Source organism: Dipodomys spectabilis, unplaced genomic scaffold (genome assembly GCF_019054845.1).
Source record: "Dipodomys spectabilis isolate Male_0828 unplaced genomic scaffold, ASM1905484v1 ptg000318l, whole genome shotgun sequence".
Lineage (NCBI taxonomy): Eukaryota > Metazoa > Chordata > Mammalia > Rodentia > Heteromyidae > Dipodomys > Dipodomys spectabilis.
The window spans coordinates 1,590,479-1,609,611 of NW_024870995.1; the positions used below are offsets into that span (position 1 = coordinate 1,590,479).

Sequence of the window (19,133 nt, forward strand, 5' to 3'; positions counted from 1 at the left end):
CCAGCCGCCCAAACCCCCGGCCCGTGCCCCCGCAGACGCCAGCCGCCCAAACCCCCGGCCCGTGCCCCGCAGACACGAGCCGCCCCGCGGGCACCAGGGCCTGGAGGAGGGCTGCTGTGGCTGGCACCCGCAAGCAGGGTGGGAGGGGCCTGCGGCCTCACCATCCGCCGCACTGGCGTCCCGGCACCCTGGGGAAGAGGCCGGGTCCCTAGACACCATAGCTCCTGGCAGAGTGCGGAGACTGGCATCTCAGACTTCCCACCTGGCGCCAGCGGAGGCGGGGCCAGCGTGCTCCCGTGTCCAGCACGGTCCTCCTGGCCCTCTAAACTCACACTGGCCCTGTGGCTTTCTGCTGGCTTCAACCACATTAGACCCTTCCCAGAGCCTTAAGCACCAGACCCCACGCCCGCGGGGATGGGCAGAGGAGAGGATGGCTGAGGCTCCATCCCATGATAGCGCAGCTGCTGGAGGCCGGTGTCGCTGAGCACGGCTCCTGTGCAGCCCCTGCCCCTGCCCTGCGGGTCCCCCCCACACACACACACAAGGCACTGACCAGGCCAGGTTCCTCTCCAGGCCTACCTCACTCACATCAGGAGAGGAGGGAGTTACACAGGCCTGTGCCCAGGCCAGCCACAGGGCTACACCCCGGGAAGAAGCTTCCGGGGTCCCTGACTGCTGTCGAGCTGCCAGGCCATGCTGACCGTGGAGTGGCTGCATGCCCGCCCTGCCTCAACCTGTCAGGGTCAGACTTGAGACATGACAGTCCGGGAAGTCCCACAAAGGGCCTCGGTCTGCTCCCCATCACAAGAGCCAAGTCCTCCCATCGCAAAAGGCTCGCTATGGCAGGCTGAGCAGAAGGACCATGGCCCGGAGGCCCTAGGCGCGGCCTTTAGGAAATGGGATGCGTGCACGCAGGAGCCTGCGCATGCATGCTCAGTGTGACGCTCACGGAGGGACGCATGGCGGCCCGAAAGAACACACCGGTCCAAAACGGACGCGTGAGGAGAAGCCCACAGCTACACACGGGCTACGATGCAGCGGATGCGTGAGGAGAAGCCCACGGCTACACACGGGCTACGATGCAGCGGATGCGTGAGGAGAAGCCCACGGCTACACACGGGCTACGATGCAGCGGGTGCGTGAGGAGAAGCCCACGGCTACACACGGGCTACGATGCAGCGGACGCGTGAGGAGAAGCCCACGGCTACACACGGGCTACGATGCAGCGGGTGCGTGAGGAGAAGCCCACGGCTACACACGGGCTACGATGCAGCGGATGCGTGAGGAGAAGCCCACGTCTACACACGGGCTACGATGCAGCGGTAAAAAGAATAAAGCTCTGGTTCATTCTACAACACATGAACCGGGAATCCTGATGCCACAGTGAGAGGTGCCCCGAGGCGGCAAGGCCTCCTGGAGGTGGAGGGGCATTCACCCGGCACGGCGCTTCCAGTGGTGGGGTGTGGAAGATCGCCCGAGAACTGGGCCGTGCACACGGGACAGGCGAGCTCCCCGGAAAGCCACGGTCTGAGCGTGGAGGCCCCGGCCTCCCCAGGCGGCTCCTGGGCGCTGTGTGCTCCCGCAGGGACAGGGCACCTGAGCTGCGCAGCCGCCGCTCAGCCACCTAAGGCTTGCTCTCACTTCCCTTCCACCAGACCCCTGCAGCATGGGGGCATTCCCGCTTGGGACCAGCAGGTGACATGGCAGCCCTCCATGGACCGCTAGCCTTGAGCACGAAGCGCCCAGGCCCTGCGTGCAAACTCCAGCAGTGGCCAAAAATGCACAGCTAGACTCCAGAGAGCAGAAGCAGGGCCTTACAAGCCAATCCAAACCAGTCAGCAAAACAAGGTCTCGCTGCGCAGCCCAGGCTGGCCTGGAACTTGAGCTCCTCCGGCTCAGCTTCCCAGGGGCTGGGATTACAGACACAGCACCACACCTGACCAGCAGAGGTGCTAACAGACATCCCCAGGGACTCCTCCACACCAGGTGACAAGTGCTACTGCCCCAGCTGTCTTCAGGGTGACATGGCCTGGGGGTGTCTGGCACTCAGGCCTGACTCCTGTGACATCTGGGCCAGGCCAGTCCTGTCGGAGGGCAAGGGAAGAGCACCCAGGGCGCTGGTCGCAGCCGGCACACCTCCTCGGTGGGGGAGAGGCCCTCCCGCAGCGCGGTCCTGAAGTCTCCCTCCTGGGCTCCCTCCCTCGGAGCCTGGAGAGTTCCTGGGTGTCCAGGGCAGGGACCAGGCAGCCAATCGCGGCTGAGAACCTCCGCACTGGGCTGCCACAAAGGCTTCCCTGCCGTTCCTTACACTGGTGCGAAAGAGCCCACACGGCTCACCGAGCTGACCGTAGAACCCTGCCCGCCTGCCATGCTGCCCGCCACAGCAGACCCTAAAATAGCGCCCAGCGCCTCGCGCACCCCTGCCCGCTGCCGGAGCGCGCGCACTGAGCACAGCAGGGCTGTCCCGGCGGGAGCCCCGCAGCTGCTCTGCGGGGCACGGAGGACCAGCCAGCAGCGAGGCTGAGCAGAGGCAGAAAGGGACCTCACAGGGCACAGGCCCTGCGTCCCAGCGGGGGACTCCGGGGGAGGGGAGGGGGGACCACAGCTGCCCGGGCCACCGGGGCGGACGCTGCGCTCTGCTCGGGCAATGGTGATAAACCCACAGAACCAGCGTCCCCACCGCTGTCCTGGCCGGTGCCCCGTGCCGCTGTGCTGTCCACTGACTGCCTCCGCAGACCCGGGCAGCGCCCCGAATGTCCACTGACTGCCTCCGCAGACCCGGGCAGCGCCCCGAATGTCCACTGACTGCCTCCGCAGACCCGGGCAGCGCCCCGAACGTCTCACCCCCAACGTGTGGGGTGCCTTGCTCGCCTCAAGGCTCCGTTCTCCCAGTCCTCCCTGCCCGCTGGCTCGGGGCGGGTGCAGGCTGGGGCCCAGGGAGGCCCCCAGGGTGCTGTCAGGCCAGCCGGGCCCAGGAGCACGCTTCCACCTCCTCCAAAATCCCACCCTGGGGGGAGCAAGGCCAGGCAGAGGATGTCTCCGTGGGCAGCGTCCCGGAGACCGTGCCCCGATGGGCCTGCCAGGACTCTGCCCTGCCGCCGCCGCCCCCCCCCCCCCCCCCCGGGCACAGGCCATGCATTTGTCTCCCTCTGCAGCGCCTCAGCCCCAGGGTCTGCTACAAATAGAAGCACCGCCCGCCCGGTGCTCCTGGGCCAGCACCGCTGGCTCTAATCCGGCTCCAGCCGCCCGGCCCCGGCACCACCTACTACCACCTACCGTGCTGGACTTGAGCTCATCCCCGTTCTCCTCGTCAGACTCGAGCGCGACAGGCAGGGATTTCTGGGGCGGGGAGAAGGTCAGGTCCCAGCGCAGGAGCCGGGGCTCGGGCCGCTCCCCCAGCCGCAGGCTCTCCAGCTTCTGCACCGTGGGCTCCGTGGAGGCCGGCCGCAAGTTCTCCTTATTCTGGGACTTGGGCCTCAGTCTCTGCAGCCCGAAGGCCCGGTCCTCCGGCCGCCGGTCGCCCCCAGCCCCCCGGCTGTGACGCCGCCTCTGGGGGTGCGCCTCCTGTGGACAGGCGTCCATCCGCAGCAGGGGCTTCATCTCCAGCTTGTAGTTGCTCAGCTGCTCCTCGTCGGGCTCGGGCCGCTTGGCGCCCCCCGGGCAGGGGGAAGTCCACGAGAGCGTGGGGGGCGGCTCGGGCCGCCGCTCCCGGGGCCGGGGGTTGCCAGGCTGCTTGTGGCCCACGCCGCGGGCGCGGAAGTCCTCTGCGGGCGGGCCGCCGCGCAGGGCGCCGCCGCGCGCGCCCCGGGAGTCGCCCCAGCTGTTGCGGGCGGGCTCCCCGGCCCGGCCCTCCAGCAGCATCTGGATGTCGCCGCCCCGCTCCTCGTCCACCGAGACCTGCCGGGAGAAGTGAGCCTTGTTCCTGGCGGCGGGCGCGGGCGGAGGGGTGGCGGCGGGGCTGGCGGGGGGGCTGTGCAGGGGGCTGTCGTCGGGGGTGAGGTCGGAGGGGGTGGTGCCCTTGCGGTACAGCTCGGGGCTCTCCTGCGGCAGGGGTGTCCCCGTGGACAGTCCCTCGAGGTCCTCGCAGGAGACCTGGTGCTTCCGCCTCTGGTACTCCAGCCCTTGGAGGAGAGCACACGGGGGTCACTGGCGGGCCCCAAGCCCTCTGCGGGGCTCCCGTCCCCGACCCCGGGGCTCTGAGGCCAACCGGGCAGGGCCCTGACCGAGGGGCGGGCAGCTCCCAGCCGGGCCCCTGGGCTCGCGTTAGCCACCTACAGCGTCCTGAGGCCTGGGGAGCCATCTTGGCAAGACCACAGCCCTCCCTCCTCCCTCCCGCCCTTGGTGGGGGACGGAACCCGGGCAGCTCTATCCCAGGGCTATCCCAGATGGCTCAGCCCCAGGACCCTAGGCCCCGGGCCTCCCTCCCCGGGGCGGGGGGGGGGGGGGTGAGCAGCAGCTGTGAAGACTCCATGGGAAGCCCGCCCCCCCCATGGTGCTTCCTGGACGCCGGGGCCCGTGCCCAGCACTCATCTCCACGCAGTTCACCAGGCCAGCTGCCACACGGGACACACAAAGTCCCTGCACAGGGTCCGGTGCCCGGCCGTGTGCCCAGCGTGCAGGCCTCTGGGAACAGGGAGGGGCACTCTGCCGGACACCCGCAGCCTGGGCCCTGGGCCGAGCCGTCGGCCTCACCCACGGCAGGTCTAGACGCTCACGTGGCCGCCGCGAGTGCGAGGGGCAGGCGTGCGGGCAGCGGCTGACCCCGTCCAGCGGGGCAGACAGCACCAAAGCCTCGTGACCTGGCCTCCCTACACACACCGCACACCACAACACCGCACACCGCCACCGCAACACCGCACACCGCCACCGCACGCCACACACCGCACGCCGCACACCGCATGCCACACAGAGCCACCGCACACCACATACCGCACACCACCACCGCACACTGCCACAGCACACCACACACCACACACCGCACACGACTACCACACACCACATACCACACACCGCACACCACACACCACACTGCCACAGCACATACCACACACCACCACTGCACACTGCACACTGCACACCACACACCACACACCGCAAACCACACACCGCACACTGCCACAGCACACACCACACACCACATACCGCACACGACTACCGCACACCACATACCACACACTGCACACCACACACCACACACTGCCACAGCACACACCACACACCACCACCGCACACTGCACACTGCACACCACACACCACACACCACAAACCACACACCACCACCGCACACCGCACATCACACACCGCACACCACACACCGCCACCGCACACCACACACCACACACCACACACAGCCACTGCACACCACACACAGCCACTGCACACCACCACCACACACCGCACACCACACACAGCCACTGCACACCACACACAGCCACCGCACACCACACACCGCACACTGCACACCACACACCACACACCACACACAGCCACTGCACACCACACACCACACACCGCACACTGCACACCACACACCACACAGCCACTGCACACCGCCACCACACACCGCACACTGCACACTACACACCACACACCGCACACCAAACACAGCCACTGCACACCACACACCACACACCGCACACTGCACACCACACACCACACACCGCACACTGCACACCACACACCACACACCGCACACTGCACACCACACACCACACACAGCCACTGCACACCGCCACCACACACCGCACACCACACACAGCCACCGCACACCACACACCGCACACCGCCACCACACACCGCACACTGCACACCACACACCACACACCGCCACCGCACACCGCCACCACACACCGCACACTGCACACCACACACCGCCACCGCACACCACCACCACACACCGCACACTACACACCACACACCGCACACCGCCACCACACACCGCACACTGCACACCACACACCGCCACCGCACACCGCCACCACACACCGTACACCGCCACCACACACCACACACTGCACACCACACACCACACACAGCCACTGCACACCACACACCACACACCACACACTGCACACTACACACCACACACAGCCACTGCACACCACACACCACACACCGCACACTGCACACCACACACCGCACACTGCACACCACACACCACACACCGCCACTGCACACCGCCACCACACACCGCACACTGCACACCACACACCACACACTGCACACCACACACCACACACTGCCACTGCACACCACACACCACACACCGCCACCACACACCGCACACTGCACACCACACACAGCACACCGCCACTGCACACCACACACCACACACCGCCACCACACACCGCACACTGCACACCACACACAGCACACCGCCACCGCACACCGCACACCACACACTGCACACCACACACAGCCACTGCACACCACACACCGCACACCACACACCGCCACCACACACCGCCACCGCACACCACACACTGCACACCACACACAGCCACTGCACACCGCACACCACACACTGCACACCACACACCGCCACCGCACACCGCCACCGCCACCACACACCGCACACTGCACACCACACACCGCACACTACACACCACACACAGCCACTGCACACCACACACCGCACACCACACACCGCACACCACACACCGCACACCACACACCGCACACCGCACACCACACACCACACACCGCCACCGCACACCACACACCACACACTGCACACCACACACAGCCACTGCACACCACACACCGCCACCGCACACCGCCACCACACACCACACACTGCATACCACACACCGCACACTACACACCACACACTACACACCACACACCACACACCACACACCACACACCACACACCGCCACCACACACCGCACACTGCACACCACACACCACACACAGCCACCGCACACTGCACACCACACACTGCACACCACACACAGCCACTGCACACCACACACAGCCACTGCACACCACACACCGCACACCACACACCGCCACCACACACCGCACACTGCACACCACACACCACACACCGCCACTGCACACCACACACCACACACTGCACACCACACACAGCCACTGCACACCGCACACCACACACTGCACACCACGCACCGCCACCGCACACCGCCACCACACACCGCACACTGCACACCACACACCACACACCGCCACCGCACACCACACACCACACACTGCACACCACACACAGCCACTGCACACCACACACCGCACACCACACACCGCACACCGCACACCACACACCACACACCGCCACCGCACACCACACACTGCACACCACACACAGCCACTGCACACCGCACACCACACACTGCACACCACACACCGCCACCGCACACCGCCACCACACACCGCACACTGCACACCACACACCACACACTGCCACCGCACACCGCACACCACACACTGCACACCACACACAGCCACTGCACACTGCACACCACACACCGCACACCACACACCACACACCGCACACCACACACCGCCACCACACACCGCACACTGCACACCACACACCACACACTGCCACCGCACACTGCACACCACACACCGCCACCACACACTGCACACTGCACACCACACACCACACACCGCCACCGCACACCACACACCACACACTGCACACCACACACAGCCACTGCACACCACACACCACACACCGCACACTGCACACCACACACCGCCACCACACACTGCACACTGCACACCACACACCACACACCGCCACCGCACACCACACACCACACACTGCACATCACACACCGCCACCGCACACTGCACACCACACACTGCACACCACACACAGCCACCGCACACCGCACACCACACACCGCCACCGCACACCGCACACTGCACACTGCACACCACACACCACCACTGCACATCACACACCACCACTGCACACCACACACCGCCACTGCCCGAGGAGCCACTGCTCAGCCCGATTCCAGCAGCACCTTTACCAGAGCATCTGTCTCCCAGGGCTGCAAGAGCCCATCCCAATGTCCTGAGGCCACCTAAGGCCCACAGACCGGGGGCTTAAACAGAATCACTGCTGTCGGTGCCTGGCAGCCAGCGGTCCAAGGTGCAGCTGTGGGCAGGGCTGGTCAGAGGGGACCTGCAGCAGCCCTCCTACCCCGCAGCTTCCGGAAGCCCCGGGCAGCGGCCACACCATACAGCTCTGCCTCAGTCTTCCCACGGAAAGCTGGGCCCCGCCCGCTCCATCTCCAGTCCTCCCCAGCACCGGCCTCTGCCCACGCCACACTCACAGATTCTGGGCTGAGGGACGGAGCTCTGGACCATCACTGACCAGCAGACGGAGCGCTGGACCGCCACTGACCAGCAGACGGAGCGCTGGACCGTCACTGATCAGCAGAACACTGGACCATCACTGACCAGAAGATGGAGCGCTGGACTGCCATTGACCAGCAGACAGAGTGCTGGACCGTCACTGACTAGCAGAGCGCTGGACCGCCACTGGCCAGCAGACAGACCACTGGACCGCCACTGACCAGCAGCACACGCTGGGTCCCTCTCCTTGCACAACTGGGGAAACCGAGGCCCCAAGAGGCGAGGGAGCGGAGCCCTGGTGCTGGAGCGGGCGGGACTCACCATTCTCTCTGTGCTGGAAGGATGGCGAGAACTCCTTGGCAGTGACCCTGGCAATCCGGGCTTCCTCCTGCGCCTTCCGGGCCGCTGCAAGAGCCGCCTCTGCCTTGGCCCTCGAGTGGGAGGTCCTGCGGGGGGAAGAGGGCGGTGAGGGCGGGGGGGGAGGGGGGGGCCGAGGCCGCCAGGTGCTGAGAGGAGGGCGGTGAGGGCGGGGGCGGGGGGGAGCCCCCGAGGCCAGCCAGGTGCTGAGGCCCCTCTTGGGTCGCTCAGGGGCCTGGGCTCAGGGGGGCCGGAGCACCTCTGGCTCCTAGAGCCCTGGAACCTGGTCTGTCCCTCTCTCCCTCCTTTCTTCTCCCCCCTCCTCTCCCTCCCTTCCCTTCCTTCCCGTCCTCCCTTCCCTTCCTCCTTCCTTCCCTTCCTCCTTTCCTCCTTCTCTTCCTCCTTCCCTTCTTCCTCCCTTCCTCCCTCCCTCCTTCCCTTCCCTCCTTTCTTCCTCCTTCCTTCCTTTCCTTCATCCTTCCCTCTCTTCTTCTTTCCTTCCCTCCTTCCCTTCCTCTTTCCTTCCTGCCTCCCTCCCTTTCCTCCTTCCTTCCTCCCTCCTTCCATTCTTTCTTTCCTTTCCTTTTTCCCTCCCTCCCTCCCTCCTTCCATCCTTCCTTCCTCCCTCTTTCCTTTCTGTCTCCCTCCTCCCTCCCTCCCTCCCTCCCTCCCTCCCTTCCTTCCTTGCTTCTCTCCCTCCCTTCCTCCCTCCCTTCCTGTGTCCCTCCCTCCCTGCCTCCCCTCCCTCCTCCTTCTGCAACCCACCAGCCAGCACATCCTCCATGGTGGAGAACCTGTCCTCCCCTGTGCTGCCCATGCTGGGTGGTGTCCCGCCAGGGCCGCCATGCACCCCTGCGTGTGAGCAATGCCACAGACGCGTCCTGACTGCCCAGCGTCCTGCCCGGGCTGGCGCCACAGCCAGCGCCGGTGAGGGCACGGAGCCGCGCCTCTGCAGCCCCGAGCTCCACCCCTGGCTCTGTGCGGCCGCTCCGTCCCCACCCAGCCCCGCGGTGCCCCCCATCCCTGCCAAGCCTGCGGTGCCCCCACCCCAGTCCCTGCCTAGCCTGCGGTGCCCCCCTGCCCCCTGTCCCCCGTCCCCTCTGAGCCCTGCAGTCCCCACCCAGCCCTGTGGTGCCCTCTCCCCCTCCCTGCTAAGCCCTGCAGGGGTGTCCCCCCCCCTCCGTAAACTGAGAGGCAGCGGGGCCTTGACACCGCGGCCCCTGAGGGTTATGAGGCCGTGTTCCCAGCATGGGGCACAGCGTGGCCCAGTCCCGGGGCGGAGGCCTCTCTCCACAGGTCCCCGGTTTGTGGCTCCCAGCACTAGGGCGGTGACCGTGCCCCGCAGGGCCCAGGCCTCCTACCCTGGCAATGCAGGCCAGGCCCGGGAGCACCCGCGGCCTGGGTCTGGGTCGCTGCGGAGGGCAGCAGCCCCAGAGCCCCGGGCTCAGCCCCAGCGAGTGAGAGAGGGCTGGCCTGCGAGCGTTTGGGGACGTGTGGGCCGTCCCCCCCCCAGCAGCCCGGCCCCGCAGAGACTCGCATGTCTCTTTCCAAACCCCAGTGTGGAGACAGCAAGGCGCATGCTGGAGGGACAGGTCTCTGCGCCCTCCCGTGACCGCCCCAACACGTTCTCCCATGACCGCCCTAACGCCCTCCCGTGACCGGCCCAACACACTCTCCCGTGACCGCCCCAACACGCCCTCCCGTGACCGCCCCGACACGCCCTCCCGTGACCGCCCCCACGCCCTCCCGTGACCGCCCCGACACGCCCTCCCGTGACCGCCCCGACACGCCCTCCCGTGACCGCCCCGACACGCCCTCCCGTGACCGCCCCGACGCCCTCCCGTGACCGCCCCAACACACTCTCCCGTGATCGCCCCGACGTCCTCCCGTGACCGCCCCGACGCCCTCCCGTGACCGCCCCGACGCCCTCCCGTGACCATCCCAACACACTCTCCCGTGATCGCCCCGACGTCCTCCCGTGACCGCCCCGACACGCCCTCCCGTGACCGCCCCGACACGCCCTCCCGTGACCGCCCCGACACCCTCCCGTGACCACCCCAACACGCCCTCCCGTGACCGCCCCGACGCCCTCCCGTGACTGCCCCAACGCCCTCCCGTGACCGCCCCGACATGCTCTCCCGTGACCGCCCCGACGCCCTCCCGTGACCGCCCCGACACGCCCTCCCGTGACCGCCCAGACGCCCTCCCGTGACCGCCCCGACACGCCCTCCCGTGACCGCCCCGACGCCCTCCCGTGACCGCCCCGACACGCCCTCCCGTGACCGCCCCCGACGCCCTCCCCGTGACCGCCCCGACACGCCCTCCCCGTGACCGCCCCGACGCCCTCCCGTGACCGCCCCGACACGCCCTCCCCGTGACCGCCCCGACGCCCTCCCGTGACCGCCCCGACACGCCCTCCCGTGACCGCCCCGACGCCCTCCCGTGACCGCCCCGACACGCCCTCCCGTGACCGCCCCGACGCCCTCCCGTGACCGCCCCGACACGCTCTCCCCGTGACCGCCCCGACACGCCCTCCCGTGACCGCCCCGACGCCCTCCCGTGACCGCCCCGACACGCTCTCCCGTGACCGCCCCGACGGTGACCGCCCCGACACGCCCTCCCGTGACCGCCCCGACACGCCCTCCCGTGACCGCCCCGACGCTCTCCCGTGGCCGCCCCGACACGCTCTCCCGTGACCGCCCCGATGCCCTCCCGTGACCGCCCCGACGCCCTCCCGTGACCGCCCCGACGCCCTCCTGTGACTGCCCCGATGCACGTCCACAACACGGAGTGCGCTGTGGAGACGCCTGGCCCACAGGTCCTGTTTTCTCCCAGCCCCGCTTGGGGGAACCCCCACCCCACCAGCCACCCTGAGAGCTGGGCCCACGGATGTAAGTCACACGCTACAATGTAGCACCGAGAGAACACAGAAATGGGGTGAGACAGCCACCTCTCCACACCAGCAGGATCCTGTGGCCCACGGTGCGGTGCATGAGAACCACACCTTCTAGAAGATTCCTAGGGACCCCAGTGGTTGCTATGACAACAAAACAGCGGTGAGGAGGCTGGGGAGAGGAGACCCACTCGGCTTGTTAGCAACCATCACTTGGGAGCCCCACCTGCAGCACTGTGTCCCGGGCTGGGAGCAGGCTGGGAGGTGGGAGGTCGGCCCTCCTCCAGCCCCAGCTCTTGTCCAGCCGGAGCGGCTCCGCACCGCCTCTGCCGGCCCAGGGACATCAGTGGTGCTGCTGCTCAGCACCAGCCTCTGCAGGGGCCTGGGGGCTGTGCAGCCCATAACGGCTCGAGATGCTCCACAAGGCGGCCTTCCCCCACCCCACAAGCCATGTCCCCCCCAGACCACGCGCGCGGGCCCTGCCGAAGGCTGCTTGGCTCTGAGCCCGGGCACCCCGGCCCTCGTCACAGGGTCTGGAAGCTGAGACCCAGCCTGGCCGCTCCAGCCTGAGCACACCACACAGGACCATTACCGCAGCGGGGCGGTCCTCCCCTGGAGGAGGCTTGCCCGGGCGCCTGGCCCACTGCGGCGGGGCCTGCTCCCCCCAGCGCCCCCAGTGCACTGACTGGAGGGTGGGCAGGGAACGCCCCGGCCCACCATGCTCCCCACGTCTCTGCTTAGCAAGAACGCCAGCATTAGTTCACCAACATCATGCGTGTATTTACGTCTGTGTGTTCACACGTATATAAGCAGCCTGTGCCGTGCCAACCCTAAAAAATATAAATCAAGGCAAGTGCGTTAATAGCAAAGAAAACACCCTACCTACGGGCGCCGCGGCTCACGCCTGGCGTCCTAACTCCTCAGAGGGCTGAGATCGGAGGACTGCGGCTCAGAACCAGCCCTGGCAGGAAGGTCTGTGAGCCTTATCTCCAACGAGCCAGCAAAAAGCCAGAAGTGGAGCTGTGGACCAAGTGGTAGAGTGCCAGTCTTGAGCATAAAAAGCTTAGGAACAGAGCCCAGGTCCTGAGTTCAAGCCCCAGGACCTGAAACACACACACAAAACCCCAAACCGAAACACCCCAATGCCTCACGAAGCTGCATTCTACATGAGATTGTCAGGACTTGCCAGGGGCCAAAGGATCTTCCGCTGCCTGGTGGCGCGCCGGTCGCTCTCCACAGCCTTCCGCACACAGGACACCCCTGCTCGCAGGCCTGCCTGACGGCCCCAGCTCAGCCCCCAGCAGAGGTGAGGACCCCGTGAGGCCGCAGCCAGAGCCCCTGGGGAGTGGCCAGCGCCGGGCACCAGGCTCCCGGGCAGCAGCAGGGAGGGCGGGAACCAAAACGCCTTGCGCTTGGCCATCAGAAGCTGGGATGGGCGGGCGGGCGGGCGGGCGGGCAGGCAGGCGGGCAGCGGGCAGGGGGCGGCGGGCAGGAATTCACTGTCCCACGGTGGAGAGGCCCAGGCAGCCTCCTGCAGGGAGCTTGAGGACAGGGAGCCCTCGGGGAGAGCGCCACGGGCGCCTTCATTGATGTGAGGACAGCAAATGGAGACCAGGGATTCTGCTGTAGCACCAGGAGGCTGAGGTGGGAGGATCTCCAGTGTGAGGCTGGACAAGGAGGCTGAGCCGTGTGGAGGCCAGGAACGTGTGTGGGGGACAGGAAGGCTCTGGCGGGCACCGGGCACCCGGGAGCAGGGCTTGGCTGACCTTCTCTCTGGGTGCCAGGGGGGCCTCCCTCAGGACTCAGGAACACCCCTATTTTACAGAGGGCAAGTCCTCGAGCCAGAGAGTTTGCTTGGGACCCCACCAGTTTCTCAGAGTTGACCCAAACCCCATATCTGGCTTGGCGACCTTCCTTCTCCAGTGGTCCCAAGCTGGGGTACACTGGATTCCCTCATGGCCCCTCCTCAGCAGAGGCGGGGTGCTCCACAGATGCCAGCAGCCCAGCCGGGAGGCGCTCGCCACAGGGACTGACCGGGGCCAGACTGTGGGAAAGCCCACAGCCCCCACGTGGCCCCCACACTGGAGAACCAAGGCCCAGGAGAGAAGGGCTCAGGGAGGGGGTGTCAGGGTTAATGGAGGGGAAGCGGGTTTAACAGAAGAGGTGACGGTGAGCAGAAGGGCCCGGGCTGCCTCCTCTCCCAGGGAGGGGAGCCGAGCAGCCACGCCAGGAGGCAGGGCCGCTCTGCTCGTCTTCACATGGGCTGTGGTGGCCACACCTGGAGTCCCAGCCCTCAGCACAGAGGCACAAGGATGCCAAGCTCCAGGCTGGCTTGGCCTGGGCCACACAGGGAGACAGACCCCGTCTCAGGGACACCAAACGGGTTTCCTCTGTGCTCCTCGGAAGACTCCCCGCCCCCCGCGTTAGGAAGGGGAGGTGGGCGTGTGACGGGCTGAATCCCGCTCACCGGGCCGGAGCGGGGCTGGCCTTGCTCTGAGCTTGGATGCACGTGTAGAGGGAAGATGCCGCAGGGCCAGGGCAGGCCGGCGTGGGGAGGGGAGGGCCTGGCCCGGGCCTCCTCCACACCGAGCAGTGGCTCAGGGATGCTGACACCAAGCCCACAGCCAGAGCCAGGAAGACAGTCTGCCCCCCCGCCCCCATCCGAGAGGCCCGGCCTCCCACGCTACCATGCAGCCTAGAAACAGCCCAGCCCAGAGGGACCTCTCCCCCAGGCTGCTGTTGCCCAACAACCCCTCCTTCCCCAGGGAGGCAACCCAGGAGGGTTGGGGTCCGTGGGGTGGCCCCGCACACACGCAGACAGCCAGAGGCCGCAGGACCCCCAGGCCCTCCACAGAGCCAGACCAGGACCTGCCTCCACCTCTCAGCCTTCACCCCACCAGCCGGGGCCTCTGAGGACCCCTGGGCCAGGCCGTGCCATGCCCAGCAGAGACCAGGACAACGAGCACTCCTGCCCGTCCAGCCTGCGTGCTCGCAGCCCAGGCCCCCGCTGGGCCCCTCTGGACGCGGGACCACGCCTGGGCTGCTTCCAACCCGAAGTGACACACTCCACCGGGCAAGCGTGTCCCCGCACACCCAGCCCACGACCCACGCTCCACCTGGGATTCACTAAGGGACGCTCTCCTGTGCCAGTCTGTGCCTGGCTTCGGAAGTACCAGGGTCTGAACTTAGGGCCTCCGGCTCGCCAGGCAGGCGCTCTACTGCTCTACCACGCCCTCAGCCTGTCCTGTTAGTTCAGGTGTGTCTTTCTAGAGACGTGAAAAGCCAGCGTGCAGGATGGAGGCGGAGTCAGCCATGTCTACACTGGATGGGACGTGCACACGGGCCCGGGCACATGTCCACGCGGGGGGCTCCTACAAGTGCCAGGGCCCAAGAGCCAGGGCGGCCCTGCTGTGCAAAGGGGAGGGCTGGGGGGAGGGCTGAGGGGGAGGGCTAGGGGGAGGGCTAGGGGGAGGGCTGGGGGGAGGGCTGGGGGGAGGGCTAGGGGAAGGACTGGGGGAGGGCTGGGGGGAGGGCTGGAGGGGAGGGCTAGGGGGAGGGCTGGGGGGAGGGCTGGGGGGAGGGCTGGAGGGGAGGCCTGGGGGGAGGGCTGGAGAGGAGGGCTGAGGGGAGGGCTGGGGGAGGGCTGGAGGGGAGGGCTGGGGGGGACTGGGGGAGGGCTAGAGGGGAGGGCTGGAGGGGAGGGCTAGAGAGGAGGGATGAGGGGAGGGCTGGGGGGAGGGCTAGAGAGGAGGGATGAGGGGAGGGCTGGGGGAAGGCTGGAGGGGAGGGCTGGAGGGGAGGGCTAGAGAGGAGGGATGAGGGGAGGGCTGGGGGGAGGGCTAGAGAGGAGGGCTGAGGAGAGGGCTGGGGGAAGGCTGGAGGGGAGGGCTGGGGGGGACTGGGGGCGGGCTAGAGGGGAGGGCTGGAGGGGAGGGCTAGAGAGGAGGGATGAGGGGAGGGCTGGGGGAGGGCTGGAGGGGAGGGCTGGGGGGAGGGCTGGGGGAAGGGCTGGGGGGAGGGCTGGGGGGAGGGCTGGAGGGGAGGGCTGGGGGGGCTAGAGGGGAGGGCTGGGGGGAGGGCTAGAGGGGAGGGCTGGGGTGGCTGGGGGGAGGGCTAGAGAAGAGGGCTGAGGGGAGGGCTGGGGGAGGGCTGGGGGAGGGCTAGAGGAGAGGGCTGGAGGGGAGGGCTGGGGGAGGCCTGGGGGGAGGGCTGGGGGAAGGGCTGGGGGGAGGGCTGGAGGGGAGGGCTGGGGGGAGGGCTGGGGGGGAGGGCTGGAGGGGAGGGCTGGTAGAGCACTAGGCCTGAGCAAAAAAAGAGCTCAGGGATAGCTCCTAGGCCCTGAGTTCAAGCCCCATGACTACCAAAATAAAATTAAATTAAAAATAAATAATAAACAAATGAAGTAACCAGGCATGGCACGCACACCTATAATCCTAGCTACTTGGGCGGAAGTAGGAGGATAATGGATTCTAGGCCAGTGCAGGCAAAGGGAAATGGGACTACTTCAAAAACAAAATAAAAGTAAAAGGTCTGGGAGCATGGCTCAAGTGGTAGAGCCATTGCCTACCAGGTACAAGGCTGTGGGTTCAATCCCTAGTCACGCACAGAGACACCCAGAGGTGCGTGCGTGTGCATGCACACACACACACACACACACACACACACAGAGCGTTCTTTTTAAAATAAGAGGGAAGTTAAACCCTTCCTCCAATCTTTTCCCCAGCCACTCTGCTTCTGCCAGGTAACCACTCTTGACTCTGGTAGATTCTCCTTCACCGATTTCTATTTCTAGGCATGCACACCTGATTTGTGACATAAACAGGCCTCTCCTGCGTATCTGCTGTGTGACGTGTCCCGTCCCTGTGACCCTGCCGACACCCTTGCGTTGAGCTCCCAGCCCGTGTCCCACAGGTTCAGCACACCCAGCCTAACAACATCTAAATCTGAAATAAAAATGGCTCCCAAACTTGTGAACTTTGACAGCCCAGGACACCACAGCTGGGAGATTCCACGGAGAATTCCCCTCAGTGTGTCCCAGCCGAGAGCAGCAGGGCCAGCGGCTCACGTGTGTAACCCCTAACTAGTGAGGAGGCTGGGATGGGAAGATGGAGCTTCAAAGCCAGCACAGGTGGATAAACCCGAGAGACGTTTATCAGCCGTAAAAAGCCGGAACTGGAGGTGTAGATCAAGTGGTAGAACGCCAGCTGGGAGGGAAAAGCCAAGCAAGAGCACGAGGCTCCGAGTGAACTCCGCACCGGCGAACGCGCGCGCACGCACACACACACACACACACACACACACACACACACACACACAGAAAACTTAAAACTGCAATGCATAGGCATGAACTCCACGTCCAAAAAAATCTCCTTATTCATGAGAAATTATTCCAAAAGCCAATGAAATTCAAACGTGGAACCCGTCTGGTCCCGAGACCGGCAGGTAAGCAGCGCCAGCGTGGCACCATAGCGCCTCTCTCCCCGCTGTGGGGGGGCCTGCCCCCCCACGAGCCCACCCCACACTCTCTTCTTGTCCGACACTGCGCATTCTGTTGGCTCTGTATGGGCAAACACAGAGCTTTCTCGCTCTTGTTCAGGGAAGGTGCCAAAATTCAGAGTCTGCTTGCAGGGGTGGATGCGGGTCGGCTGCTATTCCTGACATCCAAGTCAGGGCCAGGGGGACCTTGTGCAGCTGGGTTTTCCCACAAAAAGCCTGTCTTCAGGATAGATTTCTAGAAGCACAAGGAGCCTCGCACACTGCCGGAGGGGAAACGCTCTCCTGGAGGCCTCTAGCTCCAGGGTCCCCCTCCCAGGGGCTGACGGGTGGAGCTGTCTCCCGGTGGTTTTAAGGGGCATTTCAGGGCCAGGGAATAAGGGTGATCTTGTCCTGCTTGGGCACCAAAGCTGCGAGCACCAGGAACCCACTGTGGCTGCTGCCCGGTTAAACCTTGTGCCCTCCGGGGAGGGGTTTTGGTGGGGTCTGACTTCTCTCAGATTCAATACCCAGTTGTTGGTGAGCAGCACCCGACCAAGAGGTAGGGTGGCACTCGGAGGACAGGCTACCAGACAGAGCCAAAGGAAGCCAGCGGAGAGGACGGAGCTTGTGGCTGGCAAGCGCAGACACGGTCCAGCCGGCTGCCTTGCGGGGCTCTGAGCCGATTTCCATCTGACCCCGGCTGCACAGCCTGTGTGTCACAGTGTCACAGGAGAGGAAGCTGACACCCCGCAGACAGCCCTGCCTGGGCCAGAGAGCCCAAGGCCTCGTCGGGGCGAGGGCCGGTTCACGCGGCACCCAGGAAGGAGGGTGAGGGCCGCGTCCTGGTTGTCATGACAACCTGCAGGGCAGCGCGGCGGCGCAGGCCGGCTTCCAGACGTTCTGCCACCCTCCTTCCCGCACCCCCCCAGGCCGCGCATCTATGTTTAGACCAGCGCCCCCTCTTTCCATCACCCCCAGCCGGCCCCCGCGTGCCAGGAATAGCAAGCGAACCTCTTCACGCACTGCCTAGAGACCCACGGGGCAGGGCGCCGCATCCCACCAAGTCCACGCCTCCTGGGCCTGCGCCGCCGGTTGGGCAGGGTAGGAAAGGCGGTCCTGGCTCCAGGACAAGCGGGGTCCGCGGTGGTCTCCGGCATAAGAGTTAAAGCCTCCCGTCCGCCTGCGCTCCACGCTCACGTCCTGAGCCAGCCTTTCCAGGGTCTGCGGCTGGCGTCCGATGGAAGGGGGCAGGGTGTGGAGAGGGCCAGCACGCAGGGTGGGTGTGCCACGGGGCAGCCAGCCTGGGGGAGGAGCCTCTGAGGCCACGGCTGCCCCGGCCCTGTCCCAGGGCTGCGTCCGGCCATGGTGGACAGGCCAGCGGATGCCAGCCTCCACCCCAGGACGGCCGGATGGAGCTGCTGAGAGGACCCAGAACTTCCCCACCCACCTGCTACAACGTGGCCAGTGTGGGGTTTCACGTCCAGTCTGACCACCAGGTGCTGGGGGCAGAGGCCTCCATGGACGTGATGTGGGATTCCAGGGAGGCTGGGAGGGGCCGCTGCAGTGGGCGCGCCACGTGCCAAGGCCTTGGGTGCCCGTCACTGTCCTCACAAAACAGCGGGGAGACTCAGGCCCCAGTGCGGCCCGGGCCCCAGCGACCTCCACCCACAGCACTGGTGAGCCCGACACCGGGCACGTGGGACGAAGGCTCCTGGTCCTTAACCATGCTCCGCCAGCCTCACGTGGTGGTGGGCCACACTGCCTCCCGACCGCCCAGACCCGACCCCCTTCACCTGCCAGAGCCCCTGTGGCCCTGGCCCACACCATGTCCTCACTCCTGCGGGAGAGCAGCGGTGCACCCACTGGCCCGGGGACCCCCCACGCATGCGGGGGGAGCTCACAGATTTCTACCATCACGCCCCCTCCAGGGTCCTGAGAGGGCCGGGTGCACGGGGCCCGTCCGCAGTGGCCTGCGTGCAGTGGGTGCTTCGGAGGGCAAGTCTGCTGAGCAGCAAGCAGATGAAGTGCTCAGGAGGAGAGGGAGCAGCAGGAGGCTGGGCGGGGACAGACTGGTGAGGA

General features: G+C 66.4%; 1 protein-coding gene across 1 annotated transcript in view; it reads right to left on the reverse strand.

The window, feature by feature from the left end:
- The window catches only part of Jph3 (junctophilin 3), a 44,260-nt gene that overhangs the window by 413 nt on the left and 24,714 nt on the right, over nt 1–19,133 (reverse strand). The window contains exons 3-4 of the mRNA XM_042702270.1: nt 8,651–8,775; nt 3,277–4,121 (exon numbers count right to left, since the gene is read on the reverse strand). Coding sequence (XP_042558204.1) covers nt 3,277–4,121; nt 8,651–8,775 — 970 coding nt within the window. The remainder of the gene's footprint in view (nt 1–3,276; nt 4,122–8,650; nt 8,776–19,133) is intronic.